General features: G+C 37.8%; 1 protein-coding gene across 1 annotated transcript in view; it reads right to left on the reverse strand.

The window, feature by feature from the left end:
• Nucleotides 1–14066, reverse strand: part of AKAP9 (A kinase (PRKA) anchor protein 9) — a 152593-nt gene that overhangs the window by 10270 nt on the left and 128257 nt on the right. Inside the window, exons 35-41 of the mRNA XM_006834394.1 lie at nucleotides 13126–13264; nucleotides 10087–10306; nucleotides 9082–9232; nucleotides 7326–7994; nucleotides 3241–3449; nucleotides 2673–2778; nucleotides 776–958 (exon numbers count right to left, since the gene is read on the reverse strand). Coding sequence (XP_006834457.1) covers nucleotides 776–958; nucleotides 2673–2778; nucleotides 3241–3449; nucleotides 7326–7994; nucleotides 9082–9232; nucleotides 10087–10306; nucleotides 13126–13264 — 1677 coding nt within the window. The remainder of the gene's footprint in view (nucleotides 1–775; nucleotides 959–2672; nucleotides 2779–3240; nucleotides 3450–7325; nucleotides 7995–9081; nucleotides 9233–10086; nucleotides 10307–13125; nucleotides 13265–14066) is intronic.

Genomic DNA, 14066 nt, shown 5'->3' on the forward strand with positions numbered 1-14066 from the left:
CTACATTAAACACATTAAAGGCATTTCCAAGGGGGCTATAGAAATCTCAGCTTTCCAACCTCAGAGAAAGTAAAAACCTGTATCAACTGACATTAAAGAATAAATATATGGCCTTTCACCAAAAGACTAGCTTTATAAACCAAATAGCCTGTGAAAATCTGGCCTTAGTGAAGGTGTTCGGATTTAGCAGAGCTTTGGACTAAAATGGGGCAAGAGACTTCATAGTTAAACCATCTGGATGCATGTGTTGAGCTTGTGGCTGAGACAGTGCACTAGGAAGGAGGGAACAGCACCCCCACCATGTACACATGTGTGGGCCACAGGACAAGGGAGCCGAATAGGTCTGTCCTGTTTTTAAACTGGGTGCTGCTTACAGAAGCGAGCAATTTACTTTACATCTTTTTGTAATGGGAAAGAATTTTAAGTTTCCAGAGTGAAATAAGTACAGCATTTTTTTTACTGAGAGTCACAATCACCCTAACTGATAAATAACTAGAGACAAGTCAGGATTCATAACTTGCTTTAACACTGACCTAAGTCCAGCTTTCTCATGGGCAAGGCTGGTTATGGATTAGAGATTTTGTATGTATATAACTCAGAGTCTAATGTAGAAAAGGTTCCCAATAAGTTATAGCTACTGATTTTACTATTGTCATTCCTAAAAAAATTTTCTACAGATCCAACTGAAAGTCACATGCATGCTAATTTTCAGTTAAAAATCAGAATTATATAGCACTGCACAACTAACATGTGAACATGACAAAAATAAACATACGTAATCTCTCCCAGGTCCAGTCTGCCGAAACCATTTGATCTGCTCTTCCAGCTTCATAACCATGTTCCTTAAATCATTCTTTTCTTCAGTCAGGTGGCTGATGTGTCCTGTCAGTTCCGCATTTTGTCTCAGTAGTCTTTCAGTCAATGACCCACAGGTAGTGTTTGGGGAGACTAAGCTAGGCTAAAAGATAAAAATAAAAATGGCATAAGGTCATAAGCAAAAATGTGTGTGAATAATGTATATAAAATGTGGGCAGGCACAAAGAGCAACAGTTTTTGTGAAGAGACAGAATGCTTGCGTTGACTCTGAAATAATAAGCAAGGATTTACCAAGCAGAAAAGAAGACAGGGAAAGGTATGTATACTAAACCAAAGAAAAAGAATGTGTGCCCCAGACCTGACTAAGAATGCATTAATTTTAGGGAGAACTACAGGGTGCTTGGTACAGAGTCCTATGGCACTGTGGGTTAATGCACTGGACTGCCAAGGTTGGTTTGAACTGCAAGGTCAGCAGTCTAAGCTCACCAGTCATTCCTCAGAAACCTATACAGGGTCGCTATGAGTCAGAACTGACTCAAAGGCACTTAACAACAACACTCTGTAGATAACAGACCTTACCTTAGGTAATGGAGAGCCATGAAGGACTTTAGACAAGAGTGTGCCACAAACAAAACTAATGTGTCAAGATAACTGTGGCAGCAGTGTGAAGTGCAGAGTGAGTTAGGGGAGACAGACGCTGCTGTCAGGGAGCCTCATCAGGAGGTTGTTGTAAAAGTCCATGTGGGAAATGGTGCTGTGGGATAAAACACTGGACTGCAAGGTCGGTTTGAACCTCCAGGTTGGCAGTTCAAACTCACCAGCTACTCCTTGGAAACCCTATACAAGGCCGCTGTGAGTCAGAACCAACTCGACGGCACTTAACAACAACAGTAACAACAACAAAGGCCTGAATGAAGGCAATGACTGAGGGTTGCAGAGTGAAGGAGAGATGTAACAGATATTTAGTAGGCAGAGAGCACAGGCTTTAGTGACTGCCTAGAAGATGAGTACAGTGAAAGAAGGGGGTTAATGACAACTTCTGGCTTTACAAACTGGGAGCTACCATGGCCACGATCAGGGCTATAGGTAGAAAGGTGAGTATGGGGCAGGAAAGAGAATGAGACGATTGTAGTTGTAGTTCCAAACATTCCTGTGGGGAAAGATGCCTAGTAACTAACTGAAAATATAAGCTCAGCCCTGAGGAGGAAGGGCTAGACTACAACACCAGTCCATTAAAAGGTAAGCTCCACAAGGGGAAGTTTTAAAAATTAGTTTAATTCATGATATCCTGAGAACTTAGCGTAGTACCAGAACAGAGCAGTTGCTCAATATATGTTCTTGTCCAATAAATAGGCCTAATGAGAGCTAAGGCTGTAGAGGAGGTTGAACACTCAGAGTGAGAGTAAAACACAGAGGTGGATGCAGATGGAGAGGCGCCTGTGAAGGGGACTGAGGAAAGAAGACGGTGTAAAGAAGAAGAGGCCAAAAGTATAAAATGCTACAGAAGAGTCAGTACAGAGGACTGAAAAGGTGCAAAGGCTCCCAGACCAGTCAGTTGTGAAGGCAATGGCAGCTGTCTGAGGGTGAGCAGGCGTCAGCAATGGGCACCAACTATTCTTTCTAGAAGTGCATTCTCTAAATCATATGATAAAAGATCAATGTCATTATGCAAAAATGGTAATGCAGTTAATTTCTCCTCAAACTTTCACATCTTCTATTGGTTGGGAAGGAACACTGAGATTAATATATGAAATAAATAAAAAGAGAAAAATACACTACCAGGTTCCAATGATCAATATGGTTTGTGTTAAAACCTTTGCTTTCAATGCTTTGGAAAGAGCATCAGAAAATTGTACCTCTTCAACTGCCTGGTCAATTAGTTTTTGTAGTTGTAAAATAATTCCATCAATGTTTCCCTGGATCCAAATGAAATCTTCATCATCAGCTGTTTCAAACTGCAGTCTTAAAGAAAAAGAGAATTAAAAGGTGCCTTCTGAATTTGGTATGTTATTGGTACAGAGATTCCAAGTCAGACAACAATCTCGTTTATTTATTGCTTCTCCCTTATACTAAGGATACTCTTCCCTTGGGATGAGATATAATTAAAGTATTTGTTTTCAGGTGTATAAATTTGTTAAAGAATATCATCTCCTAATGTAGACATTAGTAGTCCTGGTATGGCGCCATAGGATAAGCACTCCACCTCCAGGTGGGTTCAAACCACAAGGTTGGCAGTTCAAACTCAACAGCCGCTCCTCAGAAACCCTATACAGGGTCGCTATGGGTTGGAAATGACTCGATGGCACTCAACAACAACAATGTAAACATGTATTCCCAATTCTACCTTTCAGCAAGGGTCAGTAATGAATTCTATCCAGCTTACCTAAGAATGCCATTTCCAAAGATCAGACAGCAAAGACTAACCTGTTAGAAGCTTTCTGAGCGAGATGTTGTACTTTTGAAACCATACAATGGAGCTTTTGTCGGACCATTTCTAATTCATGGTTATATCCAATTCCTCCTCCATTGATTTCAATCAGCTTAGGATAGCTTGATTCCTTTGTTTCTCCTTCTATTTTCTGTTGAAGAACCCAATTTCTAGTTCGATCATTGGTTAAACTCCATGTGGTTGGCTGATGATTTTGGATCGTGAAGGAAAAGGCAATAAATATAAACAAACAGCATATCACACATTCTCTTTTACAAAAATACGAGTGTTGTTGATATTCCAAACTGACTTCTATAGATTTCATTTTGAAAAAGATTTTGAGGTAGCTATTTAACTAATTTCCTCTAATATCAAAATTTTATGGTCAAAGGGCTACAAAACTCTTAAAAATATATAAAAAAGAGGACCCATGTAGAGAAGGAGGGACCATGGTCTTTGGACATGGGTCCCCTGCACTGACAACTCAGACTCAGGGAAGACTGAGACCACAACACATGGACAGTTCCAAGGTTGCCCAGTCCACAGACACTGCAAGGAGATAAGGCCCTTCCTCCAGAACTGTGAAAGAGAGAAAGCCTTCCCCTATTCAGTGCACTGAATTTAGATTTTCAGCTTCCCAAACTGTGAGAAACAAAATTTCTGTTTGTTAAAGTTCAGGGCAAGTTGGCATAGACGGCAGACACACTGAGCACAGGGCAGAGCGCGCACTGACTGCTGACTGTGCTGTCAAAGGAAAGCAGAACAGTGAGCTGTGTAGGCGGGAGAGGTTCTGCCTTCTTGAGCTTTTGTGAGCGCTGTCCACACAGAGGCCTGGAGGCACTGGGTGTGGCTGGAGGGTGGCAGCTTGGAGAGTGCAGTTCTCCCTGTTCTCCTGCTTTCCTGGCAGCTGGGGGCGTGACCAGCCCCTGCTCTTGCCAGTCCAGCAGCCAGTGGCACAGCTCGGGATCGAGAGCCCTGGGTAAAGCACCCCTGCTTCTGGAATGTGGTTTCTGTTCACAAATAGTGAATAGAAAACAGTGTTCACATTCCCAGTCTCTACCACATCCACCAGGAGACAGGTGGCAAGTGCTTGAGAACAAACCAATATACAAATGTTAAATAAATATAAATACAACACAGTAACGTCCCAGAGAAAACAGACAATTTCAGCTTACATGAAGCTGAAGACAGAGTGCCTTAAACAAGTGACCAGACTAGAGTCATTAAATATAATACCATGGATGGTATTGGAACTATTTGATAAGGAATTTTTTTTTAATTAAAAAAAAAATTTTTTTTTTAAATGATCAAGAAAACTGTAAATTAGATCAAGGAAAACACAAACAAAACTATAAAGAATTCAGCAAACAAATTGGCCAAACAAATGAAAAAAATAAAACAAAACCAGAAATAATACAAAAACAGCAATTAGAAAGTCAGAAGATTAAAACTAAGACTTCAGTAATAGATAATAAACTGAAAGGGTAAAGAAATAAAATTGAATCAATGGAAGGCAGAATGAATGAGCATGAAGATAAATCTCTTAATATTCATCTACTAGAAGAACAAGTAGAAAAAAGAACAGAAAGTCTGAAGAAAGCCTAAGATTTATGAGCGAATCAGGCTGTGGGATCAGCAATGAACTGCAAATCCTCGGGAACCATCAGCTGATCCTTGGGAACCTCATACAGGGCTACCATGACTTGGAATCAGCTCAATGGCACTTAACAACAGTAATCAAGAGGAATAACTTACCTGTGTTTGGGATTCCAGAACAGGCTGACACAAAAATTAACAAAACAAAACACCCATAGAAAATACTGTCTAAGTGTTGTTGGAAGAAAACTTCCCTAACATCATGAGAAATGAGAAGAGAGCCATTCAAGAAGTTGAACGAACTACAAACAGGATAGACACCAAAAGAAAACCACCAAAACATATTATAATAAAACCTTTCAAAACCTAAGACAAGAATCCTGAGAATAGTTACTTACAACAGAAAATGAATACAACTAAATTATGATTTCTGAGCAGAAACCATGCAGAAAAGATGACAATGGAATAAATACCACATAGAAAACTCTGAACGATAAAACTGTCAACCAAGAATTCTATTTCCAGCAAAATTGCCCATCAAATACCATGGCAAAATGAGAACATTTTCAGATAAACAGAAATTAAAAGAAATTGTAAAAAAATCAGACTAACTTAAAAAAAGTATTAAAGGGAGTTTTTTGGACAAAGAACCAACAACAGAAAACAACTTAAGACTTACGTATAAGGCAATACAAACCAGAACTCAAGCCAGATATGTTGTTGTTACTAGGTGCCACTGAGTAGGTTTCGACTCTCAGCGATCCTATGCACGCATAACAGAATGAAACCCTGCCTGGTCCTGTGCCAGGCTCACAATTGTTATGTTTGTACCCACTGCTGCTGCCACTGTATCAATTAATCTCATTGGGGTCTTCCTCTGTTTTGCAGACCCTCTACTTTACCAAACATGATGCCCTTCTCCAGGGATTGGTCCCTCCTGATAACATGTTAAAAGTATGAGAAATTGATGGTCAGTTTCACAGTTTGTCCCTGGCCTTATTTTGGCTGATGATACTGAGTTCTCCAGTGTCTTTTTCTACAGATACAGTCAATTTGATTCCTAGGTATTTGATCTGGTGAGGTCCATGTGTATAGTCACTTTCTATGTTGTTAAAAATTAGTTGTTGGTCTTGTAAAGTTCTATCATGTTATCTCCAGAACAATTTCTATCACCAAGGCCATATTTTCCAATTATTGTTCCTTTCTCTTTTTTTTTCCAACTTCTGCATTCCAATTACCAGTGATTAGCAATGTATCTTGATTGCATGTTTGATCAATTTCACACTGAAGAAGTTGGCAAAATTCTTCATTTCATAATCACTGGTTTTAATGGTTGGTGAGCAAATTGAAATAATAGTGGTATTAACTGGTCTTCTTTGTAGGGGTATGGACACTATCCTATCAGACAGCGTTGTACGTCAAGATAGATCTTGAAATAGTCTTTTTTGATGAAGACTGTGACACCATTCCTCTTCAATTTAACATTCCCAGTATAGTAAACCATCAGATTGTTAGATTTAAAATGGCCAATACCAGTCCATTTCAGATCATCTATGCCTAGTATATTGATCTTTTTCATTTTTGTTCCATTTTTCATTTTGTGTTCCATTTCATTTTTGACAACTTCCAATTTTCCTAGATTCATTCTTTGTATATTCCATACTCTGATTATTGATAGATGCTTGCAGTTGTTTCTCCTCATTTTGAGTTGTGCCCAATTAGCAAATGAAGATCCTGAAAGCTTTGCTTCATTGACGCCTTTATGGTCAACTCTACTTTAAGGAGGTAGCGCTTTCCCAGACATACTTTGAGTGCCTTCTAACCTGAGGGTCTCACCTTCCAGCACTATATCTGACAGTGTTCTGCTGATATTCTTAAAGTTTTCATCTTCTGCATAATCTGACAATGTTCCACTTATATTCATTAGGTTTCAGTGGCTAACCATTCAGAAGTGGTCTGTTTCTCCTTCTCCATAGTCTGTCTTCATCGGTAAACTCCACTGAAACCTGTTCACCATGGTGACCCTGCTGGTATGTAAAATACCAGTGACAAAGTTTCCAGCATCATATTAACACACAAGCCACCAGAGCACAACAAACTGAAAGACAGTGGTGGAACGCCGATATGGAAGTACTCAAAGTAAAACGGACCTACACAACTGAAAATAGAGAACTAGCGATACAGATGTAATGAAAAAGCCATAAAGTGAAAAAGGGAATAATGTAATGATAGAACTTCAAATGAAGAGGAAACCAAGTAGAGTTCAAGAAAAAATTAAATAAATAAAAATAAAGCTGGTTATAACTGTAAAATCTAGACCAAGCAAGCCTTACTTCTTGCCCTAGCCCAACCCTTAACCCTAATTCTAACCATAACTTTTAACATCAAAGTCCTAGAAGTAGCCATAGCCCTAACTCTAATCTGCGCTCCTTATTTCTATTCAACACCCCCAAAAATAAACAAAAGAAACAAAGTATCAATGTACCTCATTAAGATTCTGATACAAAATTCTTCTACTTTCTCGTTTTTCTTCTCGCTCTAGCTCTTGCTTCTGGAATTCCTGCATAATTCCTTGCAGTCGCTTTCCTTCAAGGTCTAACTTATAAACTTGTTGCCTTTTCTCTTCCAGCTGCCGCTGAAGATCTTCCACTTTGGACTGAAGCTCATGCATTTTTTTCTGTCCCTCAGTGTTGGCTTCTTGTTCCGTCTGCAAAGTCTTCCTATGAACCTGCCTATCCTTTTCCATTTGCTGTCTTGTTTGCAAATAATCCAATTTATATTTCTCAGTCTCATTTAACAGTTCTACTATGCGACTGTGTTTTTCCTCTAGCTGTTTCTGCAGCTCTTTAAGCAGGTCTTCAGATGGTGCGGATGGCCGAGGCTGCCCATTATCATCACTGCGCTGTAGCTGGGCATACAATTCCCGCTCCCTGTCCAGGGTACCTCTCATTTCCCGAATTCGAACTTTCTCAGATTCAAGAAGGACTTGAAGCTCTAAGATTCGACTTTGTTCTTCTGAGAGCTGGGTGTCATACAGCATTCTTTGCGACTCTATCTTCTGCTGTGATTCATTTAGAAGCTGTTTCTGTTGTTCCAAAAGTAGATTTAGGTGAGTATTCTTTTGTTTCTGACCCTCAAGTGAAACTCTGAGATCCTGTAGAAGGAAACAAAATTTAGGAACTTATTTATGTTTAAAGAGATTTTGTTAAGTACACAATTATGCTTTTATTAATATTAAGTTGGTAATATTTAGTAATAGAATACAGAACAGATTATTCAGCTTATCAACTTTTCAGTGGCTGAGTATAATTACTTGGACAAAGTATTGATTTTCATCAAAAAATACATACAAAAGGTTGGTAAATTAAATGGTACTTTTCCCCAGAACATTCTTACAGCTGGCTAGGGAATATGAAGCAGGACATACTAGCCCTTAGGATAATAATCTTTAAAAATATATGTATTCTCACTTCATATGATATTTCCTGAAAAACTCTGTGTTTTGCAATATCATATACTAAAAGTCATGTTTATGGGGAAAACAAGGCTAAGGACAAACACTGGTGCAAATTTGTAGTAATCAAAAAATAAAAATTCATAACTTGGGGAGATACTATCTCCCCTGCCAGATAAGTAGCTCAGGATGCATGAAGGCTATCACACTGGATAGTAAGAAAAATAAAGCAGTGGGGCAGAAATGCTGGCAACAGAGCCAGGGGGAAAGATGATGTGAATGGAAGTTGAGCTCCAATTCAAGTGGGCGTGGGTCACAGCATAAGCTGCCTGGAGCTGAGAGCCAGGGAAGGCTGGGTCTGGACCTCTGGGACACTGCTGGGAGAGAAAGGACTCATTAAAAATCTTCTAAAACTATAGCATTAAGGGCTCCTGCTACCAGAAAAGGTCCCGATGATGACGAGTTGGGTCATTCTACTCCCATTGTCCTGTCTCCTTGAGCAAGAGAAAACCATTACAGAAGCCAACACTATCTCTATATCAACCAACCCAATTTCTCTATTTACCAAATAATTTGTATCACCGAAACATATGTGGCAACAGAGAAATCCTTTGATGTAGCAAAACAGTCATCACACCATTAACATTTTTATGATACATTTTAGATAACTTATATTAGTACTCAACTAGTAGTGAAAACCTTATTGTTACAATTTTAGCAAGAGGACTATAGTAAGAGTCTCTTGTTTTGGATTTTCTGGTACCATTTAAGACAAAGATAATACTACCTCAAGTTCTTCTCTATCCCGTTCTTCATTGCGTCCCAATTTGGCTTTCTCTTTCTCCAGAGCCCACTGGAGCTCTCTCAATTTTTTCTGTTCACTTGCTAATGTATCATTAAGCAAATGTACATCATCTGTTTTTTCTTTAACTTCCAACCTAAATTAAAGAGGCAAATGAACTTTTATAGAATTATTTTGACTAAGAATAGACTAAGAGGGAACAAATCCCAGCTTTCACTGAAAAGTCACCCACCGAAAAGTTACCCACTAGATTGAGGCATATTATAAACCAGCTAAATGGGAAGAAATAAAACATGTAAAGGTTAAAGATTGTAGACGGTGATTCATTTCAAATGAGTTGTCTTTAGTAGTAAAACTATTAGTCACCATTTATCTATGCAAACAAAATAATGTCAATACAAATTTCCCCTAGTGTTTTATCTACTATGGGGATCACCATGTATAGTGTTCAAATTAAACTTGGACTGTGACTTTGGCAAGCAGACACACTCAGTATTTACAACACCAACAAATTTATACTGCTATAAGCACAGGTGTTATTTTAGCTACGTAAATCATGTACCTAACTGAGATCATATGTATCACTTCAAATTACTTGGTGGTAAAATAAATGTCAAAATTGTTTAGCTTATGCAGTAACAAATTTTAAGTAGAACTGAAGCCACAGTAATCATGACTTTATAATTTGGAAAAATTAGGGCATTATTTAGAGCAACCCCTTGGTCTTTCTCTCTACCAATACTACATTGTTTTCCCTCTCAACTGTAGTTAGTTCCATAAATAACAGTTTCATGCTATCTAAACATCATTGATGAAGAGGCTTCAAAAAGTTTGTGGAAAAATGTAATTTAAGGATAACGGATTTTGTTCCACAACGTTTTTGAATTCCCATTTGTACAATGTTATATTTTCTTAACATTTGCAATACTTAATGTCAAAATTCTCCACTTTCTCCACCAATATAGGCTTATAACATGCAATTAGGCACACCTGAATGCCTCTAGCTCCTTGAGGTGTTTGTGCTGGGCCTTGAGTGTGGTCTCAAGTTCCAGCTTCGTTTGTGCGAGTTCGCTCTTCAGTTCGGCAGCCAGCATTTTCTCAGAACTCAGCTGCTCCTGCAGTTCTGCCACTCGGTCTTTCACACTGCCGAGTTCCACTTGCATCTCCAGCATCTGAGACTGCTTCTGCTGCATATTATATTCCAGAAGTTCTACATGAAATGTTATTAATATTTAAAACTTAATCTGGCACAGAAGTTTTTTGTTAGTAAGAAGTTATTTATAATTTAGTATGAGATTTACTGCAAAGCGAATATGAAGAGACTGGTGAAATATAAAAACTTGGTAATGATGATATAAACACACCTTATGCTTAGTCCCTCACACAGTAAAAATCTCAAAATTATAAATAAATTTATATAAAAATGATAAAAGCTTGACAGAATACAGTAATCATACAAGGCTTAGAAGGTAAAAAAATCTTTAACAGTTTACACAATCATGTAACTATAAATTTCTATTTGTTCATTCAGAATTTCAAAAGCTCACACTAAACCATTCCCATGAATTTGGCTATCCATACCAATTACTCACCGGAGTTTTCTCTGGAACTGTGACTATAATAATCAGCACTACTTGCTCATTTTGCTCAGTTTCTCTCCCACCCCCTTTTGCAGACAGAAACTCAACTACAACTCTATATCCAGAAGAGGGAAGTCCAAACTCAGAGTCTGAATCATAGTTTTTCCTTAAAACACCAAATAAACTCTTGGTACATGTCTGTCAAAATGAAAACGAACTAAAATAAATCCTTTAACTTTAAATTAAAAAAGTAGGTCATAAAATATACATAAGGATATCACTATTTGCAAAAATATGAACTTATATATATATGCACATTGAAAAACCCAGGTGTTAATAAACATCATTTTGGTGGTGGAGGTGTGCTGGAGAGTCGGTTCCGACTCATAGCGTCCCTGTACAGGATTTCCGAGGCTTCAAATCTTTACCGGAGCAGAAAGCCTCATCTTTCTCCTGTGGAACAGCTGGTAGTTTCGAACTGCTGACCCTGAGGTTAACAGCCTGACTCTTAACCACTAAAGCATCACTTTAGGATTGTGGAGAGGTTCATTTTGACTCTATTCCTTCGTTCCTCTCTTCTACTAGAAATAGATAATGCTATTGTAAAGAAAAACAGCATTTTAAACTAGAAATACTCCGTCAGAGTGGATCCTCTTTATAATAGTAGCAGGGTAATCAATCATATTAATTTAGGTTTTTAAAGCTATTGTTTTAGGGGGCATAAATTAAGATTGTACATGTATAAATAATTACCAATCAATGTGATACTAATTAAGTGTTCGAGGATGCTGTAGGATAAACACTGGACTGCTAACCACAAGTTTGGCAGTTCAAACCCAACTACCCGCTCCCCAGAAACTCTATATCATCACTATGAGTTGGAATCAATCCTGTAACATTTAATAACAAAAAACAAATGTCAACAAAGCCTGTATCTAAATATAAGGCATTTGCTTGAATTACACCTGTTTTTTTCTAAAACAATTTTAATCTGTTCCAGATTTTCAAATCACAATTATTAGGCTAAACGGTAACTTTCAAATTTTGTAAAAAGCATTTCTGCCATTTTATTATGACAGATGTGTTTCTGCCATTTTATTATGTTTCTGCCATTTTATTATGACAGATGTGTGTCATCACTAGGCAGGATGACAGATTTCTCTTTAATCTCTAATGCTTTCCATCTGTAGCTTTACACACAATGTAAACAGACATCCCTAGATCTAAACAAGCATATCACAAAAGTAGAACCCTTAATGAGCCAATCATATGAGGAAGTACCGAACAACTTCAGTAAGCAGGGAAATGTACATCAGAAATGCACAGCAGTAACAATCCACTGCATACCTACCAGACTGCAAAAAATGACAAGACCAACTGTTGGCAGAGATGTGAGGCAATGCTTGAGTGTATAAATTGATATACAACTACTTTGGAAACCAGTTTGACATTATCTAACAAATTTGAAGATATGCATCTTATGCCAAGCAATTCTATTTCTAGGTATATACCCAGAAAACTCAGGCACAGATGCACCAGGCAACTTTGGGTAACAGTGCCCAGAAGAGCACTGATAGCAACACGAAAAGAACCATAGAATGGATACACACACTGTGGAATATCTACACGAGGAAATTCTATACAGTAACAAATGTATCAACTAACATATATACAGCAAAGGTAGACACAAAATATATACACAACAATAAAGCTTAAAAATAGAACGAAATCAGATTTATAGAGTTTAGGAATTAGAATCCTAGTGTGCTGCTGTAGGATCAGCACTGGACTGAGAACACAAGGTCAGCAGCTCAAACCCACCAACTGCTCCTTGGAAACCCAATAGAGGGTTCTATGAGTCGAAACCGACTCCATGGAACTTAGCAACAACAATATTACATTTTGTAAGGAGCCCTGGTAGCATAGTGGATTACATGTTGGACTGCTAACTGCAAGGTCAGAAGTTCAAATCTACCAGCTGGTTTGCGGGAGAAAGATGAGGCTTTCTGCTCCCATAAAGATTTACGGCCTTGGAAACCCTATTCAGGGTCAATGAGTAGGAACCAAGTTGAGGCATGCAGCAGCAATATATGTACATTTTGTACTTTTCTGTTACAATTTATATTAAAATAGGGGATTAAAAATAGTATAATTGTGAACTTCTTTTTCTTAGGTGGTTATCTTGTAAAGTATAAGTGTTTTCTTAACACAGAGCTTCAATATAAAAAAAGATAATGAACGTAATGGACGGACTTAAAGCTGTTGATTTTAAATAAAAAAACAGCCATTTAAAACCAAATAGGTAACCCTGTAACTAATGTATACTGTTTCTTCAATGTTATGAAAATGAGAAAGTGTGACTAAGAGGAAAAGTGTTTTAATTACTAATAAGAAGCAATGAATCCAAGTGGAAACACTTTCACTTCTTTGTGTGACTACCACAACATACCTTGGCTTGATGGATCGCTTTCTTTTTTAAAAGTCATTTTCCTATCATTCATCTGAGCATATAGTGCTTGGATTTCAGATAACAAACTCCTTCTGTCTGCTTTCTGGAGGCATTCCATAGCTGCTTGATATTCAAGAACCTATTTACAGTGCAAAATTAAAAAAACAAATAAAGGGAGTTATAAAAACAATAAAAGTAACAATCAGGAAGTCTAAGAAGAATGAATGGCACATACAAGGGGGTTTCAAATTATTTGTGGAAAACATTCATTATCTTTTAATTCCATTGTTCTATGAACTTTGGAAGCCCCTTGTACGTGCTAACATTTTGGAATCATGTTATTATTTTTCTATTTCTAGCCAGTGTTGTCGTTAAGTGCTGTCCAGTCACTTCTGATTCATAGTGACTCTGTATAGGGTTTCTGAGGAGCGGCTTGTGAGTTTGAACTGCTGATTTTGTGGCTCAAGCAGGCCTTGTAGTTCAGTGTGTATCCTATAGTGTTATACTAGGACTCCTTCTGTTCATTAGGGCTTACTTTTTAGCTTTTTACATTTATTTAAAAATATTTCAAACACATAATAAAATGTGAAGAAGAATATAACAAACACCCAGGTACCTAGCCTAAGAACTGGCATTTGTGTAGTTAAATGCCCCTATGTATATCTCTCTGAACACATCCTCCTCTGCATCCCCTGCCCATGAGATCCCAAATTTTAAATTTAGTATTTGCCATTTTCATGCACTCTATTAGACACACAGACAACAAGACACATTAGTGCAAAGCAATATACCATGTTGCTTTGCAGTAAAAAAAACAACCTCAGATAGATGGAATCATATTGCCATGCTGTATTTGTTTGTATGTAATTTGCATTTCTCACTTAACATGCTGGTGAGTCATCTACCTGGATAACTGCAGCTTTAGTTCATATGCATTTTCA

The sequence above is a fragment of the Chrysochloris asiatica genome, unplaced genomic scaffold, assembly GCF_000296735.1.
Source record: "Chrysochloris asiatica unplaced genomic scaffold, ChrAsi1.0 scaffold00010, whole genome shotgun sequence".
Taxonomy (NCBI): Eukaryota; Metazoa; Chordata; class Mammalia; order Afrosoricida; family Chrysochloridae; genus Chrysochloris; species Chrysochloris asiatica.